The sequence below is a fragment of the Mastacembelus armatus genome, chromosome 19, assembly GCF_900324485.2.
Source record: "Mastacembelus armatus chromosome 19, fMasArm1.2, whole genome shotgun sequence".
Taxonomy (NCBI): domain Eukaryota; kingdom Metazoa; phylum Chordata; class Actinopteri; order Synbranchiformes; family Mastacembelidae; genus Mastacembelus; species Mastacembelus armatus.
The window spans coordinates 3,992,935-4,010,066 of NC_046651.1; the positions used below are offsets into that span (position 1 = coordinate 3,992,935).

A 17,132-nucleotide genomic window follows, 5' to 3' on the forward strand; every position below is an offset into this window, starting at 1 on the left:
TGGGGCCAGTAACTGTACCTCAGCAATATACAGCTCCAGTATCAAGGATACAAGGTACAGAGAGAGAGAGGACTGAGAGAGAGAGTGAGACAGAGAGAGAGAGAGAGCGAGAGAGAGAGAGAGCACAAACTATGGGGTCAGAGTAGGCAAGTTAGTGACAATCAATGGTAACATATAAAAGTATGGTGTGAGTAGAGGAGAGAAGAGAGGAGCTCTGTGCATTACGGGAAGCACAGACCTAAACCAATAGTTTAGGCCTGAAAGAACTCTAAGGTTTTTCACAGTGGTACTGGCAGCCAATGCTATACCATCTAGAAAGTATTCTGGTGTTTTAATTGTGCCTGTCCTGTATTAACTATTTCTGAGGTTTTTAGGCCCAAACAAAATAACTTTTGTTTTCTCTGAATTTAAGAGTAGAAAGTTATTGGTGCACCTAGCCCTTTATGTCCTTAAGACATGCTTGAAGTCTGGCTGATTTGTTTGTTTTGTCAGGTTTCATAAATAAATACAATGTCATTGACATAGTAATGGTAAGTAATACAGTGCTTTCTAATAACATTGCCTAAGGGAAGCATGTATAAGTTGAAGGGGATCAGTCCTAGCACAGAACCTTGTGGAACTCTATAACTTTTGTAACTTTTTATAACTTTTGTGTGAATGGAATGTTTATCGTGAACATGAACAAATTAGAATCTATTGGATAAAAAAGAAACCAATTTAGCACAGTTCCTTTAATCCCAATAACATATTCCAGTCTCTGCAATAACATGCTGTGGTTGATAGTGTCAAGTGCCACATAAAGATGAGTTGATTAATGGCAGGACATCTTCCATGTTGATGGTTTAGAACTATGGGGAGGAAGCAGTCTAAACAATATAGCTACGAGCGGCAATGACAGACCTGAGCACCTCTGGTGCTGCAAGCCCTGACATGTCCCAATGAACTCATGAGCACGTTGTTGGGAAGTGAATGTGTGGCTCAGGATCCTGACTGGTCATATTGGACTTTGAGACTACTTATTTTCTGTTATCTAACTTCAGATTTGAGTGATTATGTTTTTTTAAAGAGTGCCATTTGTTCCTTATTTTTCCCTCCCTTTCTCCATCCCACTTATCTTTTTCTCAACTTTCTGTGGCTTAGTCGTCTTCCTTTCATATAAATCATATAAAACTACAGCAAACAATATGGGAGATGAAATCTAATCTTGCATAAGAACTAATAAAATCCTTTAAATAAATCACAAATGTTAGTCAAAGGCCAAATTAACTGAGAACAGTTATGGTTGTAGTATGTTAAATAGCAGTCTCTTTATGTGTGACATGAATTTGACACAGGGGGAGATATAAAAAAAGAATATATAAAATATATATATTATCTATGTTATATTTTATCTTCTTCTTTTCCTTTCGGCTGCTCCCTTCAGGGGTCGCCACAGCGAATCATAGCTGCCTCCATTTAACCCTATCCTCTGTATCCTCCTCACCCACACCAACTATCCTCATGTTCTCTTTGGTCTTCCTGATGGCCCCCTTCCTGGCAGCTCTAACCTCAGCATCCTTTTACCTGTGTATTCACTGCCCCTCCTCTGAACATGTGCAAACCATCTCAATCTGGCTTCCCTGGCTTTTTCTCCAAAACATCGAACATGAGCTGTCCCTCTGACGTACTCATTCCTGATCCTATCCATCCTCGTCACTCCCAGAGAGAACCTCAACATCTTCAGCTCTGCTACCTCCAGCTCTGCCTCCTGTCTTTTTCTCAATGCTACTGTCTCTCACCGTTCTACTTGAGTCCCTCTCATTTACACACATATAGCCCGTTTTACTGCGGCTAACCTTCATTCCTCTCCTTTCCAGAGCAAACCTCCACCTCTCTAGATTTTCCTCCACCTGCTCCCTGCTCTCACTACAGATGACAATGTCATCTGCAAACATCATGGTCCACGGACATTCCTGTCTAACCTCATCTGTCAGCCTGTCCATCACCACAGCAAACAATGGGCTCAAAGCCGATCCTTGGTGCAGTCCCACCTCCACCTTGAACTCCTCTGTCACCCCTACAGCACACCTCACCAGTGTCTTACAGCTCTCATACATGTCCTGCACCACTCGAACATACTTCTCCTCTCTTGGCACCCTGTCATACACTTTTTCCAAATCTACAAAGACACAATGCAGCTCTTTCTGGCCAGTACACTTCTCCATTCCTCAGGCATCCTCCCACTCTCCAAGATCTTGTTAAGTAGCCCAGTCAAAAACTCTACTGCCACCTAAACACGTAAACACTTCCACAGGTATGTCGTCAAGACCAACTGTCTTTCCACTCTTCATCCTCTTCAACGCCTTCCTCACTTGATCCTTACTGATCTTTGCTACTATCTGCTCTACAACAGTCACCTCTTCTACTTTGTGCTCTCTGACATTTTCCTCATTCATCAACTCTTCAAAGTATTCCTTCCATCTTTCCATCTCACTTGTGGCACCTGTCAACACATTTCCATCCCTGTCCTTGATCACCCTAACCTGCTGCACATCCTTCCCATCTCTGTTGCTCTGCCTCGCCAACCTGTACAAATCCACCTCTCCCTCCTTAGTGTCCAACCTATCATGCAAATCCTCATATGCCCTTTGTCTGGCCTTTGCCACCTCTACCTTGACCTTACGCTGCATCTCCCTGTACTGGCTACACTCTCCCCAGACACTACTTTGCAGTCACTGATCTGTTTCAGGTTGAAACGTCTGAACAAGATGTAATCAACTTGTGTGCTCCGGCCTCCACTCTTATATGTCACCCTATGCTCCTCCCTTTTCTGGAAAAATGTGATCACTACAGCCTTTTCTATCCTTTTTGCGAAGTCTACCACCATCTGTCCTTCTACAGGGGTCGGACAATGAAACTGAAACACTGGCCAATTTACAGACAGAATTGACAGAAAAAAACAGAAATGTTCTCCATCTCAAGGAGGATCAGAAGAAATGGACAGCATGTGGGTTAAATATGAGTGTCACTGCAAAGGGTCTGAATACTTATGACCATGTGATATTTCAGTTTTTCTTTTTTAATAAATTTGCAAAAATTTCTACATTTCTGTTTTTTTCTGTCAAGATGGGGTGCTGAGTGTACATTAATGAGAAATAAAATGAACTTTTTTGATTTTGGCAAATGGCTGCAATGACACAAAGAGTGAAAAAATTAAAGGGGTCTGAATACTTTCCGTACCCACTGTAGTGTTGGAGGTTTCATGGCTAAATTTGACCAGCCTGGTGGCCAGTCTTCATTGATTGCACATTCCACCTGTAAGAGCAGAGTGTGAAGGTTTAATTAGCAGAGTAATAGCACAGTTTTGCTTAAAATATTGCAATGCACACAACATTATGGGTGACATATCAAAGTTAGGGGGTTAGGGTAGGGGAGCTCAGTGCACTGATGGTCCTCGGGCAGTCTAGGCCTATAGCAGCATAACTAAGGGATGGTTCAGGGTTGCCTGAAGCCAGCGCTAACTATATGCTTTGTCAAAGAGGAAGGTTTTAAGTCTAGCCTTAAAAGTACAGAAAGTTCTCCTGAACCCAGGCTGGGAGCTGGTTCCACAGGAGAGGAGCTTGATAGCTAAAGGCTCTGCCTCCCATTCTATTTTTGGAAACTCTGGGAACCACAAGTAGACCTGCACTCTGAGAGCGAAGTGCTCATTTGGGATAATATGGTACTATAAGGTCTTTAAGGTATTAAGAAGCTTAATCATTTCAAGGGATTTGAGTTTCTATTCTGGATTTTACAGGCAGCCAATGAAGAGAAGCTAATACAGGAGAAATATGATCTCTCTTGCTAGTTCCTGTTAGGACCCTGGCTGCAGCATTTTGGATTAACTGGAGGCTTTTTATGGAGATATTGGGACATCCAGATAGTAATGAGTTACAGTAATCTAGCCTTGAGGTAACAAATGCATGGACTAGTTTTTCTGCATCATTTTGAGACAGAATGTTCCTAATTTTGGCAATGTTGCGCAGGTGAAAGAAGGCAGTTCTAGAGATTTGTTTTATGTGTGAGTTAAAGGACATGTCCTGGTCAAAAATAACTCCAAGGTTTTTCACAGTAGTGCTGGAGACCAGGGCTATGCCATCTAAAGTAGCTATAATTTTAGAAAAGTTATTTTGAGATTTTTTGGCCCAAATACAATGACTTCTGTTTTCTCTGAGTTTAAAAGTAAAAAGTTACTGGTCATCCAGGCCTTTATGTCAGTTAGACAGGCTTGAAGTCTGGTTAACTGGTTTGTGTTAACAGGTTTAATAGATAGATACAACTGAGTGTCATCTGCATAGCAGTGGTAATTAATAGAGTGCTTCCTAATGACATAGCCTAAAGGAAGCATGTACAGGGTGAACAGAATTGGTCCTAGCACAGAGCCTTGTGGAACTCCATAACTATCATTTGTTCATGTGGAAGGTTCATCATGAACATGAACAAACTGGAATCTGTTCGATAAATAGGATTGGAACCATTTTAACGCTGTTCCTCTGATAGCAGTCACATGCTCCAGTCTCTTTAATAAGATGTGGTCAATAGTGTCGAATGCAGCACTAAGGTCTAGGACAAGTATAGAAACAAGTCCATTATCTGAGGCTAAGAGAAGATCGTTGGTGACTTTTAACAGTGCTGTTTCTGTACTATGATGTGCTCTAAATCCTGATTGAAAATCTTCAAATAGTTCATTCTTGTGTAAGTGGTCTGATAGCTGCTTAGCAACAGCTTTTTCTAGGATTTTAGAAATAAATGGTAGGTTAGATATTGGTCTATGATTAGCCAAGACTCCTGGGTCAAGACTATATTGCCAAATCACAATTTAATCATCCCAAGGCACTTTACAAAAAACAAAAAAATTCAACAAATCCCTTATGAGCATCACTTGGCGACAGTGGAGAGGAAAAACTCCCTTTAACAGAAGAAAGCAAACTTGACACTAAGGAAACAACTCAATATTGACATACATTACAATTTATTCACCCTGGAGCTCACAAAAACATTTAAAGAGGATGAGGCTGCCAACCCTACAACTGAACCAACTCAATTGTTGGATATGAATAACATGATAAAAGAGTTTAGTCCAGGGGGATAAAACTGTGTGTCATGGCAATAGGTGGAGGGTAGCAGATCCGCCGGTCTGTCCTTTCTTCGGCATAATCTTTTTCCCTGCGACCCAAGCCTCTTCCCGTCATCATTAACCATAATGTTGTAGCACATAGGGATGTGCGGTGTACTGGTACTGGAAAAATACTGGTATATATTATATTTCAAATGGTACAATATCATAATTTTGCTCAGTTCAGTATTTGATGCTGTTCTGACAGTGTTACCCAACTGACGCGAAACTGAGAGATCAACCCTTTAAACCCGAGGCTGAATAAATGAATAATAATAATTTTACAGCTATTGTTAGGCAGAGCGATTTCTGCTGCTGTTGTGTTTTGGCTTCTAGCTCTCTGATGCTTTGTATTACTGTGTTGTATTGGCTCAACATGCACTTTGGGTTACAATATACATGTCAAAAGTATCGATATGTAATACAAAGAATAAAGATAAACATTATCTTTTACAGAAAGTAAAGTGAACCACGGTCTCACGAAATAGGAAACTGTTAGTTATACCTAGTGTTGGGGAAAAAGAGGAATCGCTTAAACCCTTAAACACTGTTGAACAAATACTGTTTTAAAATAAAAATTAATAAAGTTTCCCCCTACATCAGTTGCGCGAGCACCTTCACTGCCCTTGTATGTTCACAAGCACATTCACTTTCCTCTTCCTTAACAGTGCCACAGTTTGAAAACGTAATTGTCCTCGTCTGTAAAATATGACTTTTTCAAATATTGATTTAAAGGAGAAGGTTGACGTTGTTGTGTTATGACATTTATGCTGTGACATAAAGGTTCACGTTGGTATGCATAGTACTAACACGCAACATCGATTAGACTATATCATCCAGGAAAGTCTTCTGCATACTATTTACAAACAATCACAAGCACATTAATAAGGAGAGACAAAAACACATGATTTGAATGGGTTATTATCTTGTGCTCACAAGAGAAAAATGCATATTTAAATGAAAATTTATTTATTTGTTGGTCCTGGTAGTCATTACTCCCATGCTCAAACTGTGGCAAGACAGCTTTGAGAGTATCACATAGAGTTAAAATGACTACGAACACATTTGCCTGTCTTACAGTCTTTGACCAGCAGGGGGATTTGTGGGTGCATGAAGCTTCGAGAAATGAACCCTTTTGCGAACCAATTGGCTGCAAGGCTTCAAGACTTCATGAAGTTTCATCTTCATCTTCACTAGTTATACCACAGTACGAAAAGACGAACATTTAATAACATTAACCTAAACACTGAACACTCTAATTAAACAGTCCAAAATATAACATGAGGGTCAAACTCACTTACGTATCCATTTAACGCACACAGAATGATAATCAAGGGGGTCTGTTTTTTTCTTTCACGCATTATTTTCAGTGACTGAACGACTAGCAATAAAGCATCCGCTGCCCTTGCGCAGCTCTGAGCATGAGACGGTCCAGTGCAATCTGTAAATCTGTGTGTCAGATGAGTAGAGTTTCTTACACCGTCCTTTCATCATTCAGTCACAGGTGAAAACAATTATTACCCAGACAGGGAGGTAAAATTAGTTACAACTTAATGAAAACAACACCAACCAAAAAACATGTAATACTGTCACACAAATAGACTAAATGCAATAGACCCAATTAATTAAGGACACACATAAAACCCTTCCTTTATAAATAAAGAAAACTACAAATCCACGCTGTGACATAAGACTGAGTCTCTATCTCAGTCCCCACTCTGGATTGTTATATTTTAGGTTGTCAAATAATCCATATTTCTAGAGAGAGAGATAAGAGCTGCACCATCCAAAGTGGGATGGACACTGCACCTCACTATGAGACCAGGTTTTCCCCAGAATGTTGGTCAGTTGTATATGAAGCCCACATTGTTTTCTGGACACCATCTAGACAGCCAGCCAAGGAATGTTGATAGCTAAACATGTTGCCATTGGTCAGACTCCAACATTGTTATAGCAAAGTTACACACGTTCTCAGCATTAATTTTAGTGACCTCCAATTGGTGTAATCGGGTGTCATTGCTGCTGGCGTGAATAACAAGCTTACCATATTTACTATTATGTTCAGGCAGCAGCTTCAATCTCTAAACAAGGTGTGCGGGATCACACAACACAATGCGTTAGCAACAGAAAGTGAATTTGCTTACCCAGAAGGTTTACCACCTTCAAAACAGCTTAACTGACTTGAAGAGAATGAGGGTTGTAATGATGTGCAGTTTTATAATGTCTTACAATGGAATATTCTGCAATATTTGTACCATTTTTATGTTCAACAACTTACTCCTTAGGTTGTCATTTAGTCTTGTGAACATCCCACAAGTTTCAGAAAACAAAAGAGGTGCTACAGTTACTGAATGCACTGGCAACATTTATTTTGTTAGTGAAAATTTTATTGACTTACATGTTTGATGTTTTAGAATGGTTGCATTAACAGCCTTTGGGTTGACAATATAGTCTTGGAATCTGTGGATATTGTACGTGTAACTTTATCTCCAGTTATATTAGTCAGTTTCTGTTGTCATATCGTCCTGCAAGTGCCTGATTCAATCAGGGCCTGGGTAGCACTTGGATGGGAGAGCACCTTGGGAGACCAGGGGCCACTGGTCTCAGCCACTGAGGTTGCACAGCCAGTGTGGTCTTAGTGTCAGTCCCAAGCCGGGGTAAATGAAAGGGTTGCGTCAGGAAGGGCATCTGGTGTAAAACTTGTGCCAAATCATGTGGGTCAATTTCCACAGGGCTCTTTAGGTATGCCCCTGATGGGAGGGTAACTCTGTAGGTTTTGCCAGTTATTATAGATCTTAGTTTGTGAAGCGTCAGAACAGCAAATTTTTACATATCTTTTTTGTAAAAGCTCAGCCTATTAATTAGTTCTGTGCAAGTTTTTAATTTATAAGTGCAGTCCTAAAACTTGTTTTGCATTTCAACACATTTCTAATAATAATATGAACACAAATTCTTCTCAATTCATACTTTGTTTGATAAGCAAAGACATACTCAAGAATCATCTTCTTTGTGTATAGATTGTGTTGCCTCCTCACTTGGAGAGGATCAGGGAGAAGCTTGCAGAAAACATCCATGAACTGTGGGTGATGAACAAGATAGAACTGGGCTGGACTTATGGTGCAGTAAGTATCAGCCAAACAGCTCTGTTTATGAAGCACTTATTATTGACTTAGAATGTTTTACACATAAGACCAACACTAATCTATGACATCATCTCATCTTTATCTCATCCACAGAATATTGGGCAACATCTGTAATCATCAAAGTTACCTCTGACATTTTTACTCCTTCAGGCTTTCAATGATAACTTAATTATAGATGGTGGCTTTATATTGAGTTGGCAGAGCTTTCTAACTCAAGATAAGTCAACTTTCTAGCAAGAAAGGTCTGTATCAGACTGACTTCAGCTTCAGCTTGAGGAGCTCCTTACTTGTTGCCGAGTAAGGAGCTGGCCATCACCTCCCAGAATCAACACCGTTTCTGCCCTCTATGTGTTCCATGATTCTCTCTGTTCTGAAATCAAAAGACACAAAGCAACAGCCTTCGTTACTGTCCTAATTTTTTTCTGTGTGTCTTCAGGTTCGAGATGATAACAGGCGTCAACACCCCTGTCTGGTAGAGTTCTCTAAACTTCCTGAACAGGAACGAAGCTACAATCTTCAGATGTCTCTGGAGACTCTCAAGTAATGCCTTTAGATAAAATATTAATTGCTTACCACATTATGCGTAGATGAAGTTTTAATTGTCAGACTTTGTCTCTTTTAGTTTCTTTTTTGTTGGCAAATTCACTATGCAACTTTCCAAACTAATGTAGAAGTTTTATATAACACTTTATATAGTAATATTGGGCAATGCTACATTACATGTTTAATTGTGTGTGTATGTGTGTGAGACAGAACTCTACTGGCTTTGGGTTGCCATGTTGGCCTAGCAGATGAACATGCTGTAGAGAAAGTCAGAAGCATGAAACTGTCACCAACGTAAGTAACCTCAACCAAGGGCGAGATTAATTTTTGAAAGAAACATCTCAAAAAAGTTGGATGCCCGTGATCCTCACTGCATTAAAAACAAGCATCATTCTGTGATTTACAAATTGCATGGTCTCAGGAATACTTCCAAAAATCAGTCTGAACAGTTTGCTGTGGAATCCCAAAATACAAGTTAAAGCTCTGTCGTGCAAAGAAGAACCCAAATCAACAAAAAAAAAAATTTGTATATGATTGAATTGATTTGAAGTTGTGTTAAAATTAAACCACTTAATTTGCACTTAACACACTGGAAGCTGCACAGTAAATCTGTTTTAGTACATTATAAACATATTTTTCAAGTATTATCAAATAGTATCAAGTAGGTACTTTTGCTTACCAAAGTAATACTCTAATCTTAAAATATACTTGAAACATTTCACATATATTTGTTGCAAATGTAATATATACAGTATATATACTGACATTAAACTTAGTGTATTAGTAATACACTTTGATCCAAAATAAATGTACTTAAAATACTCTTTGACCTCATTTTAAGTAGCCTATGTATGAAATATAATAGAATAATGTATGAAATTTGAAAAAAAATCGTGTGCTGTTTCCTTTGTCAACACAAAAGTATATTTTTAAAAGTCTTCCGATATTTTTTCTGAAATTGAACCCACTAATAATTTTTTGTAAAGTGCTCAATAATACATGAAAACTATGTTTGTAATAACTAAAGTAGATTTATAGTGCATCTTCTGGTGCACTTAAGTGCTTTCAACTTCACATATAATGAAATTTAACTTTTAAAAAGTATACTCAATATACTAGTACTAACGGGTACTTGGACAGCTAAGAATAAGAAACAATGGGAACATGAGAGAAATCGAGCTGTGGTGTCAGTAGAGTGAGTGGAGAAAAGGGCAGGTGTCCTGGTGAGTTAGGTTATAGCTAATATTGTTGAGTCTGGTCCAACAACTAATTCAGTTCAGAAAATGTTGAGTGATGTGTGTAATGGTATTAAATATAACAGAAAAATGACAAAAAAAGATTAACACCAGGAAACTCCAAACAGTAAAATGCAACCACTATCAGCAACAATTAGCGAAGTTCTGCTTCCTCTTCTTCCTACATCACGTGGTTCAGTTTTAAGAAAGACAGTTCAAACTGCCATTGTTCTGCCAATTTGTCATGTCAAACTAACATTTCTCGTTTACATGGGTATTTTCAAGGCAGATTGATTAAGAATTTTGAAAAAAAATGATAACCTGTCATATGATAACACACTCAGGAACACATATATTGTGTACTTTAAATAGGTATAGTATAAGTAAATACTATACTTAAATAAGTATACATAAGTATAAATAAGTTAAATGTAGTCATAGTATTATATTTTGAAAAGAATTCCACAATTTAAACAAAAAAAAAAATATTAACATACTTTTGGAAAACATAACTAATTATCTTTACAAATATGTTTAAGGTAAAGTTTACTTTTAAGAAATATGCAAAAGTACTAAATAAGTAATACCATTTCAATATACTTTGCAAAATTTACTTTGAATATGCTTTTTCTGTATCAGTAATTTAATATACATTTGGAAAATATAACTAAATATACTTAGAAATATGTTTAAAGTAAAGTGAACTTTTAAGAAACATGCAAAATTAGCACAGGCACAAATGCATTTTTTGCACACTTTATATACTACAAGTATAATTTAAGTGTGAAACAATATATTTATTTTTTACTTGGGAAGCCATATATGGACATGATGCAGAAAGGCTTCTGTCTTCTCTGGGCAAAGCCCATGTAAAATGGTCTGTGGCAAAGTGGAAGTCTTTTTCTGTGGTCAGACAAATCAAAATTTGACATTCTTTTTGGCAACCTCTGGACTAAAGAGGAGAGTTCAAAAGCCTGCATCTTTTATGGTGTGGGGTTGCCTTAGTGCCTATGGAATGGGGATTGCTTTCCCATAACTCCAGTAACTGGTTTTCTCAATTCCCAGATGTTTTCAGACTATTAAAAGAAGAGGGAATCCAACACTGTGGTAAACACAGGCCTTTTTTGAGGCATGATGCTGCCATCAATTTCAAAATTCTTATATTTTTCTTAAAATGGTACATTTTCTCAGTTCAAACATTTGATATATTTTCTATGTTATATGATGAATAAAATATGGGTTTACGACATGTGCAAATCATTGCATTCTGTTATGTAGATTTTACACAGTGTCACAACGTTTTTGGAATTGGCGTTGTGTGCTAGTAAATGTTCAACTCTGTCTCTGCAGCTATGAGTTGGCCAGTGGCTATAAACCCGCTCCTCTGGACCTGAGTCACATCAAATTGACCTCCACCCAGGAAGCAATGGTGGACAAACTGGCTGAGAATGCACACAATGTCTGGGCAAGAGACCGTATTCGCCAGGGCTGGACCTATGGCATCCAACAGGTAGGAGAGTGTGACACATAATTTTAGGCCTTGTGCACTTTGTGAGTGTTTGCTTATGTGCTGAGAGCTGATTGAGCGTTTCCTCTATTTTTGAATGTCCATGTTTGGGACCAACTTAATGCCTTGTATGAGTGGCTGACTCATCTGCTTCACAAATGTAGACACCTAAATTGCAGCTGTGTGTCTTTCCACTGTCACTCCCTAGCTGTGTTCATTATTTAAGCTGTTGTATAAAATAATTTATAATTTACCTAAAACATTCTTCAGTTCTTAATTCACAAATAAGTCACACCTGACATCAGCTGCAATTAAATACAGTCGTGGATAAGATAAGATTAGGTAAGATAAACTAATTATGCCTAAGGGGAAATTCAGTTAGTCATAGTTAGTTATATAAGTTGTTAGTAATAAACGTTTTCAGTAATATTCCAGTAATATTATATAATTATAGTTATTACCCTAATAAGGGTAATAACTTAAACTTATGTTGATCATTTAGGGTGCAGGCACCACTGCTCATATAGCCTATATAACTTTCCATCGTTAACCAGTTTTCATAGTCCAGCTCTGCGGATCATAGGATGACCTCTGGTTGTCTGGTCTGAGTTATAGATTATAGATCAGCATTAGCAATCAATCACAGAAATCCTTTTTCTCTTGCTCCCTTCATTTTCCAACCAGAGTAAAGTTAAAGGGTTCGTATTATGCAAAATAGACTTTTTGGCCATTTTGGTACATTTATATGGATGTCTGGTGTAGGTAAACAGACACTGCCGGCAAAACTGCCTCCTTTTGGTTCCACTTGGGAATCCTTCCTGTGCTCTGCAGTGTTATATCCTTTGAATCTGACATCATCTCCAGTCTAGCTTTAATTCATTTAAACTTCTTTGTTACATTTGTTATGGGGATCTCCAGAATCCCTATAACGTTACAGGCACATGCTGCTTAGTCACCATGAAGTTCCCAGCCAGTTTCTAATGCACAAGCTAAATGTTCTCTCTTGCTTCTCTATTGTTGAGTCGGGTGTATCATCTATAGTCAGGGGTAATTAAAAGAAGAATCACAGTCTGACTTTGCCTGACTTTGCCTGGAAGGCTTGACACCTCTATGCTCTTAATCAATCACTTGCTGCCTCAGGGGCTCTACCTGCTATTTATCATAGAGAGCTGTGCTGTACCACCTACTTTAACTTTTGATTGACTTCTCCAACACTGTCTGGATTGCCTTTATGTTTAAACAAAACTTTTTGTGTCTCAGCTCATCTTTTACTATTGAAGCACTTCTTGATTTTTGAACATGCCCTTTTGGGGCCCCTCTCTGGCTGCTGTGGGGAAAATATGGGCCCTGAAGTGTGGACTGCCCCACGAGGGCCCCACCGCATGTACCCCATATTTCACATTGTTAACAGGACCCAGACTGGGCTGCCAGTAATGGCTCCCCATGGGCCCTTCTGTGGGGCCAGTATTGTGCTAAAGCACCCAGAATACAGTGGTGTGAAAAAGTGATGGTCCCCTTCCTGATTTCTTATTTTTTTTGCATGTTTGTCACACTTTGTTTCAGCTCATCAAACAAATTTAAATATTAGTCAAAGATAACATAAGTAAACACATCATGCAGTTTTTAAATGAAGGTGTTTATTGTTAAGGGAAAACAAAATCCAAAACTACATGGCCCTGTGTGAAAAAGTGTTTGCCCCCTAAACCTAATAACTGGTTGGACCACCCTTAGCAGCAACAACTGCAATCAAGCGTTTGCAATAACTGGCAATGAGTATGTTACAGCGCTGTGGAGGAATTTTGGCTGGCCCACTCATCTTTACAGAGGATTTTCTAGGATTTTTTTCTTGGGGGGGGGCAGATAGGGGCACTTTACAAAAACAAAAAACCCAACAAATCCCTTATGAGCAAGCACTTGGCAACAGTGGAGAAGAAAAACTCCCTTTAACGGAAGAAAAAACCTCCAGCAGAACTGGGCTCAGTTTGGGAGGCCATCTGCCTCAGGGTGAGTGGATACAGGAGAGAGAAAAGAACAGCAACAATAAACAACAAATAGACACTGCAGCTTGGTGGGACCAGTAACTGCACATCAGCGATATACAGCTCCAGGACCAGGGACACCTGCAGAAGGTACAGAGAGAGAACAGAGAGAGAGGGAGAGAGCACAAACTAGGGGAGAGAGAGAGCACAAGGTTAGTGGCATTCAGTGGTGGAATATACACGTGAGGGGGGAGGAGAGGAAGAGAGGGGAAGGGAAGGGAAAGGAGGGTTAGGGGTACTCGGTACACCGATGGTCCTCGGTCAGTCTAGGCTTATAGCAGCATAATTAAAGGATGGTTCAGGGTTACCTGAAGCCAGTCCTAACTATACGCTTTGTCAAAGAGGAAGATTTTAAGTCTAGCCTTAAAAGTACAGAGAGTGTCTGCCTCTTGAACCCAGACTGGGAGCTGGTTCCACAGGAGAGGAGCTTGATAGCTAAAGGCTCTGCCTCCCATTCTGCTTTTGGAAACTCTGGAGTAGACCTGCACTCTGAGAGTGAAGTGTTCTATTGGGATAATATGGTACTATGAGGTCTTTAAAGTATGAAGGAGCTTGATCATGAAGGGATTTGTATGTGAGAAGAAGGATTTTAAATTCTATTCTGTATTTTACAGGGAGCCAATGAAGAGAAGCTAATATAGGAGAAATATGATCTCTCTTGCTAGTTCTCTTGCTAGGATTAATGGGACTGCTCATGGACAGTTCAGTGGTGGTAACAGAAGGACAAGTACTGCTACTTAACTTTCCCTACCCAGTACTGCATTGCCAATAATAGGATTTCCTTTGTATTCTTCTTTCCTCTGTTGACTGTAAGGATGTGAAGAACCGCAGAAACCCACGTCTGGTCCCCTACACTCTGCTGGATGAGAGGACCAAGAAATCCAACAAAGACAGTTTGAGAGAGGCTGTCAGAACTCTGCTGGGATATGGGTATAACCTGGAAGCTCCTGACCAGGACCATGGTACCTGCCTTGTGTTGTATACCTACATTTAAAGACTTGTCATTTAGTGTTTTTCAATGTTGTTTTTTTTTTTAAATTTAAGGCAAAATGACTAGACTGTGTACATGGATGTATGACATGTAAAATGTTATTTTTCCATGATAATGTATCAATGCAATACAATGCTTGACTTTGTATTCTCCTTCTCTGCCTTCCTCTTATCCAGCAGCTCAATCTGACCTTAGTAACATGTCTGCTGAGAGGTTCCGCATTTTTAGGACTGAGAAAATCTACTGTGTTAATGCTGGAAAGTGGTACTTTGAGCTGGAGGTAAGGAGAGAGATGATAAGAGATATGATGGAATTGCTTTGCGACATAGCCAATGGTAGATGTAATTTTAAACCTTACTGTGATGATTATTTATAGTAAAATACTAAATTAGAATTGTATTGAAGATCATTCCAACAATATGTCACAACATTTTTAGTTTAACAGCCTTCACAATGGCTCTCGTGTGATGGGGTAATACAACAGTGGAGCAAATAGTACAAAACTGTTTTACTAAATAGTGTTCATATTCCATGTTTCTTGATCTATTGTAGACATAGACAGATAGATACTTTATTCATTTCCCATTGGGGAAATTTAGATTGTCCAGCAGCTCCCATATTTACACAGTACACAGTAATGACACTATATATAATTAACAGATAAAGGCACCCAGTCAATAACATATAGCATAAATATCATATCAACAGTTAATGTTAAAAAGTCTCATTTCTGCAGAGCAGTGAGATGAGCCTCTCACTGCAGCTGCTACTCTGTTTGGTCAGGATGTCATGGAGGGGGTGTTTATTTATTGTCCATTATAGCAAGCAGCTTCCTCCACATCTGCTGTTCCACCACAGTTCTTAGAGGGTCTAGCCCCCTGCCTAGCACAGAACTGGCCTTTTTCACCAGTTTGTCCAGGCACTTACAGTTCCTGTCCGTAATGCCACTCCCCAAACAGACAGCAGCATAGAACAGTGTACTTGCCATGACAGTGTGGTAGAACATGCGCAGCATGTCACTGCAGACATTGAACGAATCAAGCCTTCTCAAGAAGACGAGGCGGCTCTGCACTTTTTAAAGTCCGGTTGTATACTCCTCAGCTTCTCCTTATCCCTGTCGTGGAATGAAGAAGAAGAAGAAGTACTTTATTAATCCCCAAGGGGAAATTCAGTTGTTACAGCAGTTATTAAATTTGAGATTATTTAAATTATATTGATTAATAGTAATTCATAAAGTAATTAATAAAGTAATAAAGTAATTAACTATCTATTTGGGGGGGTTTGTGTGTGTATGTGTGTGTGCGTACATGCATGTGTGTGTGTGTGTGTGTGTGTGCGTTATTGTTTATATTGAGGAATTATAGAGTCTTGGACACAAAAGACTTCCTGAATCTTTCAGTCTTGGCTTTAGGGGGAATTAGTCTGTGGCTGAATGAACTTCCCATTCGCCACAGTTCCTCATGAAGTGGGTGGGCAGAATTGTCCAATATGGAATTTATTTTGTCCACCATCCTCATCTCTGCCACAGCCTCCAGACTGTCCAGTTCCAGTCCAACAACAGATTTTGCCTTCCTGATCAACTTATTTAGTCTGTTGGCCTCACCAGCCTTGATGCCACCTCCCCAGCACACAACTGCAAAGAACAGTGCACTCACTACTACAGACTGAACATCTTCAGTAGCTTGTTGCACACACCAAAAGAACAGAGTCTCCTGAGGAAGAACAGTCTGCTCTGTCCTTTCTTAAAGAGTGCATCTGTATTGTTTGACCAGTCCAGTTTGTTGTTAATGTGGACTCCAAGGTATTTGTAGGAGTCCACAATCTCTACTTCCTCTCCAAGGATGGAGACAGGGACTTCCTGCTCTTCCTAAAGTCCACTAGCAGTTCTCTGGTTTTATTGATATTGAGCTTTAGACAGTTGTTGTTACACCAATCAACAAAGCTTTCTATCAAGTGTCTGTATTCCTCATCGTTATCATTATTGTTGATGCATCCAATGATTGAAGAGTCATCAGAGAACTTTTGGAGGTGACAGGTGCCTGAGTTGTAGCGGAAGTCTGAGGTGTAGAGTGTAAACAGGAATGGTGCTAGTACAGATCCTTGAGGTGCACCAGTGCTGCTCATCACCACATCAGATATGCACCCATCTAAGCGAACAAACTGTGGCCACCCAGTGAGGTAGTCTTGGATCCACTCCACCATATCTGCGGGAACTTCCATATCCTGCATCTTTGCACTTAGCAGGTGGGGCTGAATAGTGTTGAAAGCACTTGAAAAGTCAAAAAACATGGCTCTCACAGTGTTGCCCTGCCTCTCCAGATAGGAGTATGCTCTGTGCATTAAGAAGATGATGGCATCTTCCACTCAGATGTGTTCTTGATATGCAAACTGCAAGGGGTCCTGAAATTCAGACACTTGGGACCTCAGGTTTTGCAGGACCAGTCTCTCAAACACTTTCATGACATGTGATGTTAGCGCTACTGGTCTGAAGTCACTAAGGGTACTGGGACGGTAATCCCATTACCACTTGGTAATGGGAC

At 39.5% G+C, this 17,132-nt stretch overlaps 1 protein-coding gene across 1 annotated transcript in view; it reads left to right on the top strand.

Annotated features, from left to right (window-relative positions):
- ryr2a (ryanodine receptor 2a (cardiac)) overlaps positions 1–17,132 on the top strand; it is a 289,201-nt gene that overhangs the window by 37,906 nt on the left and 234,163 nt on the right. The window contains 6 exon segments of the mRNA XM_026315769.2: positions 8,152–8,256; positions 8,714–8,817; positions 9,031–9,114; positions 11,406–11,565; positions 14,416–14,563; positions 14,769–14,872. Coding sequence (XP_026171554.1) covers positions 8,152–8,256; positions 8,714–8,817; positions 9,031–9,114; positions 11,406–11,565; positions 14,416–14,563; positions 14,769–14,872 — 705 coding nt within the window.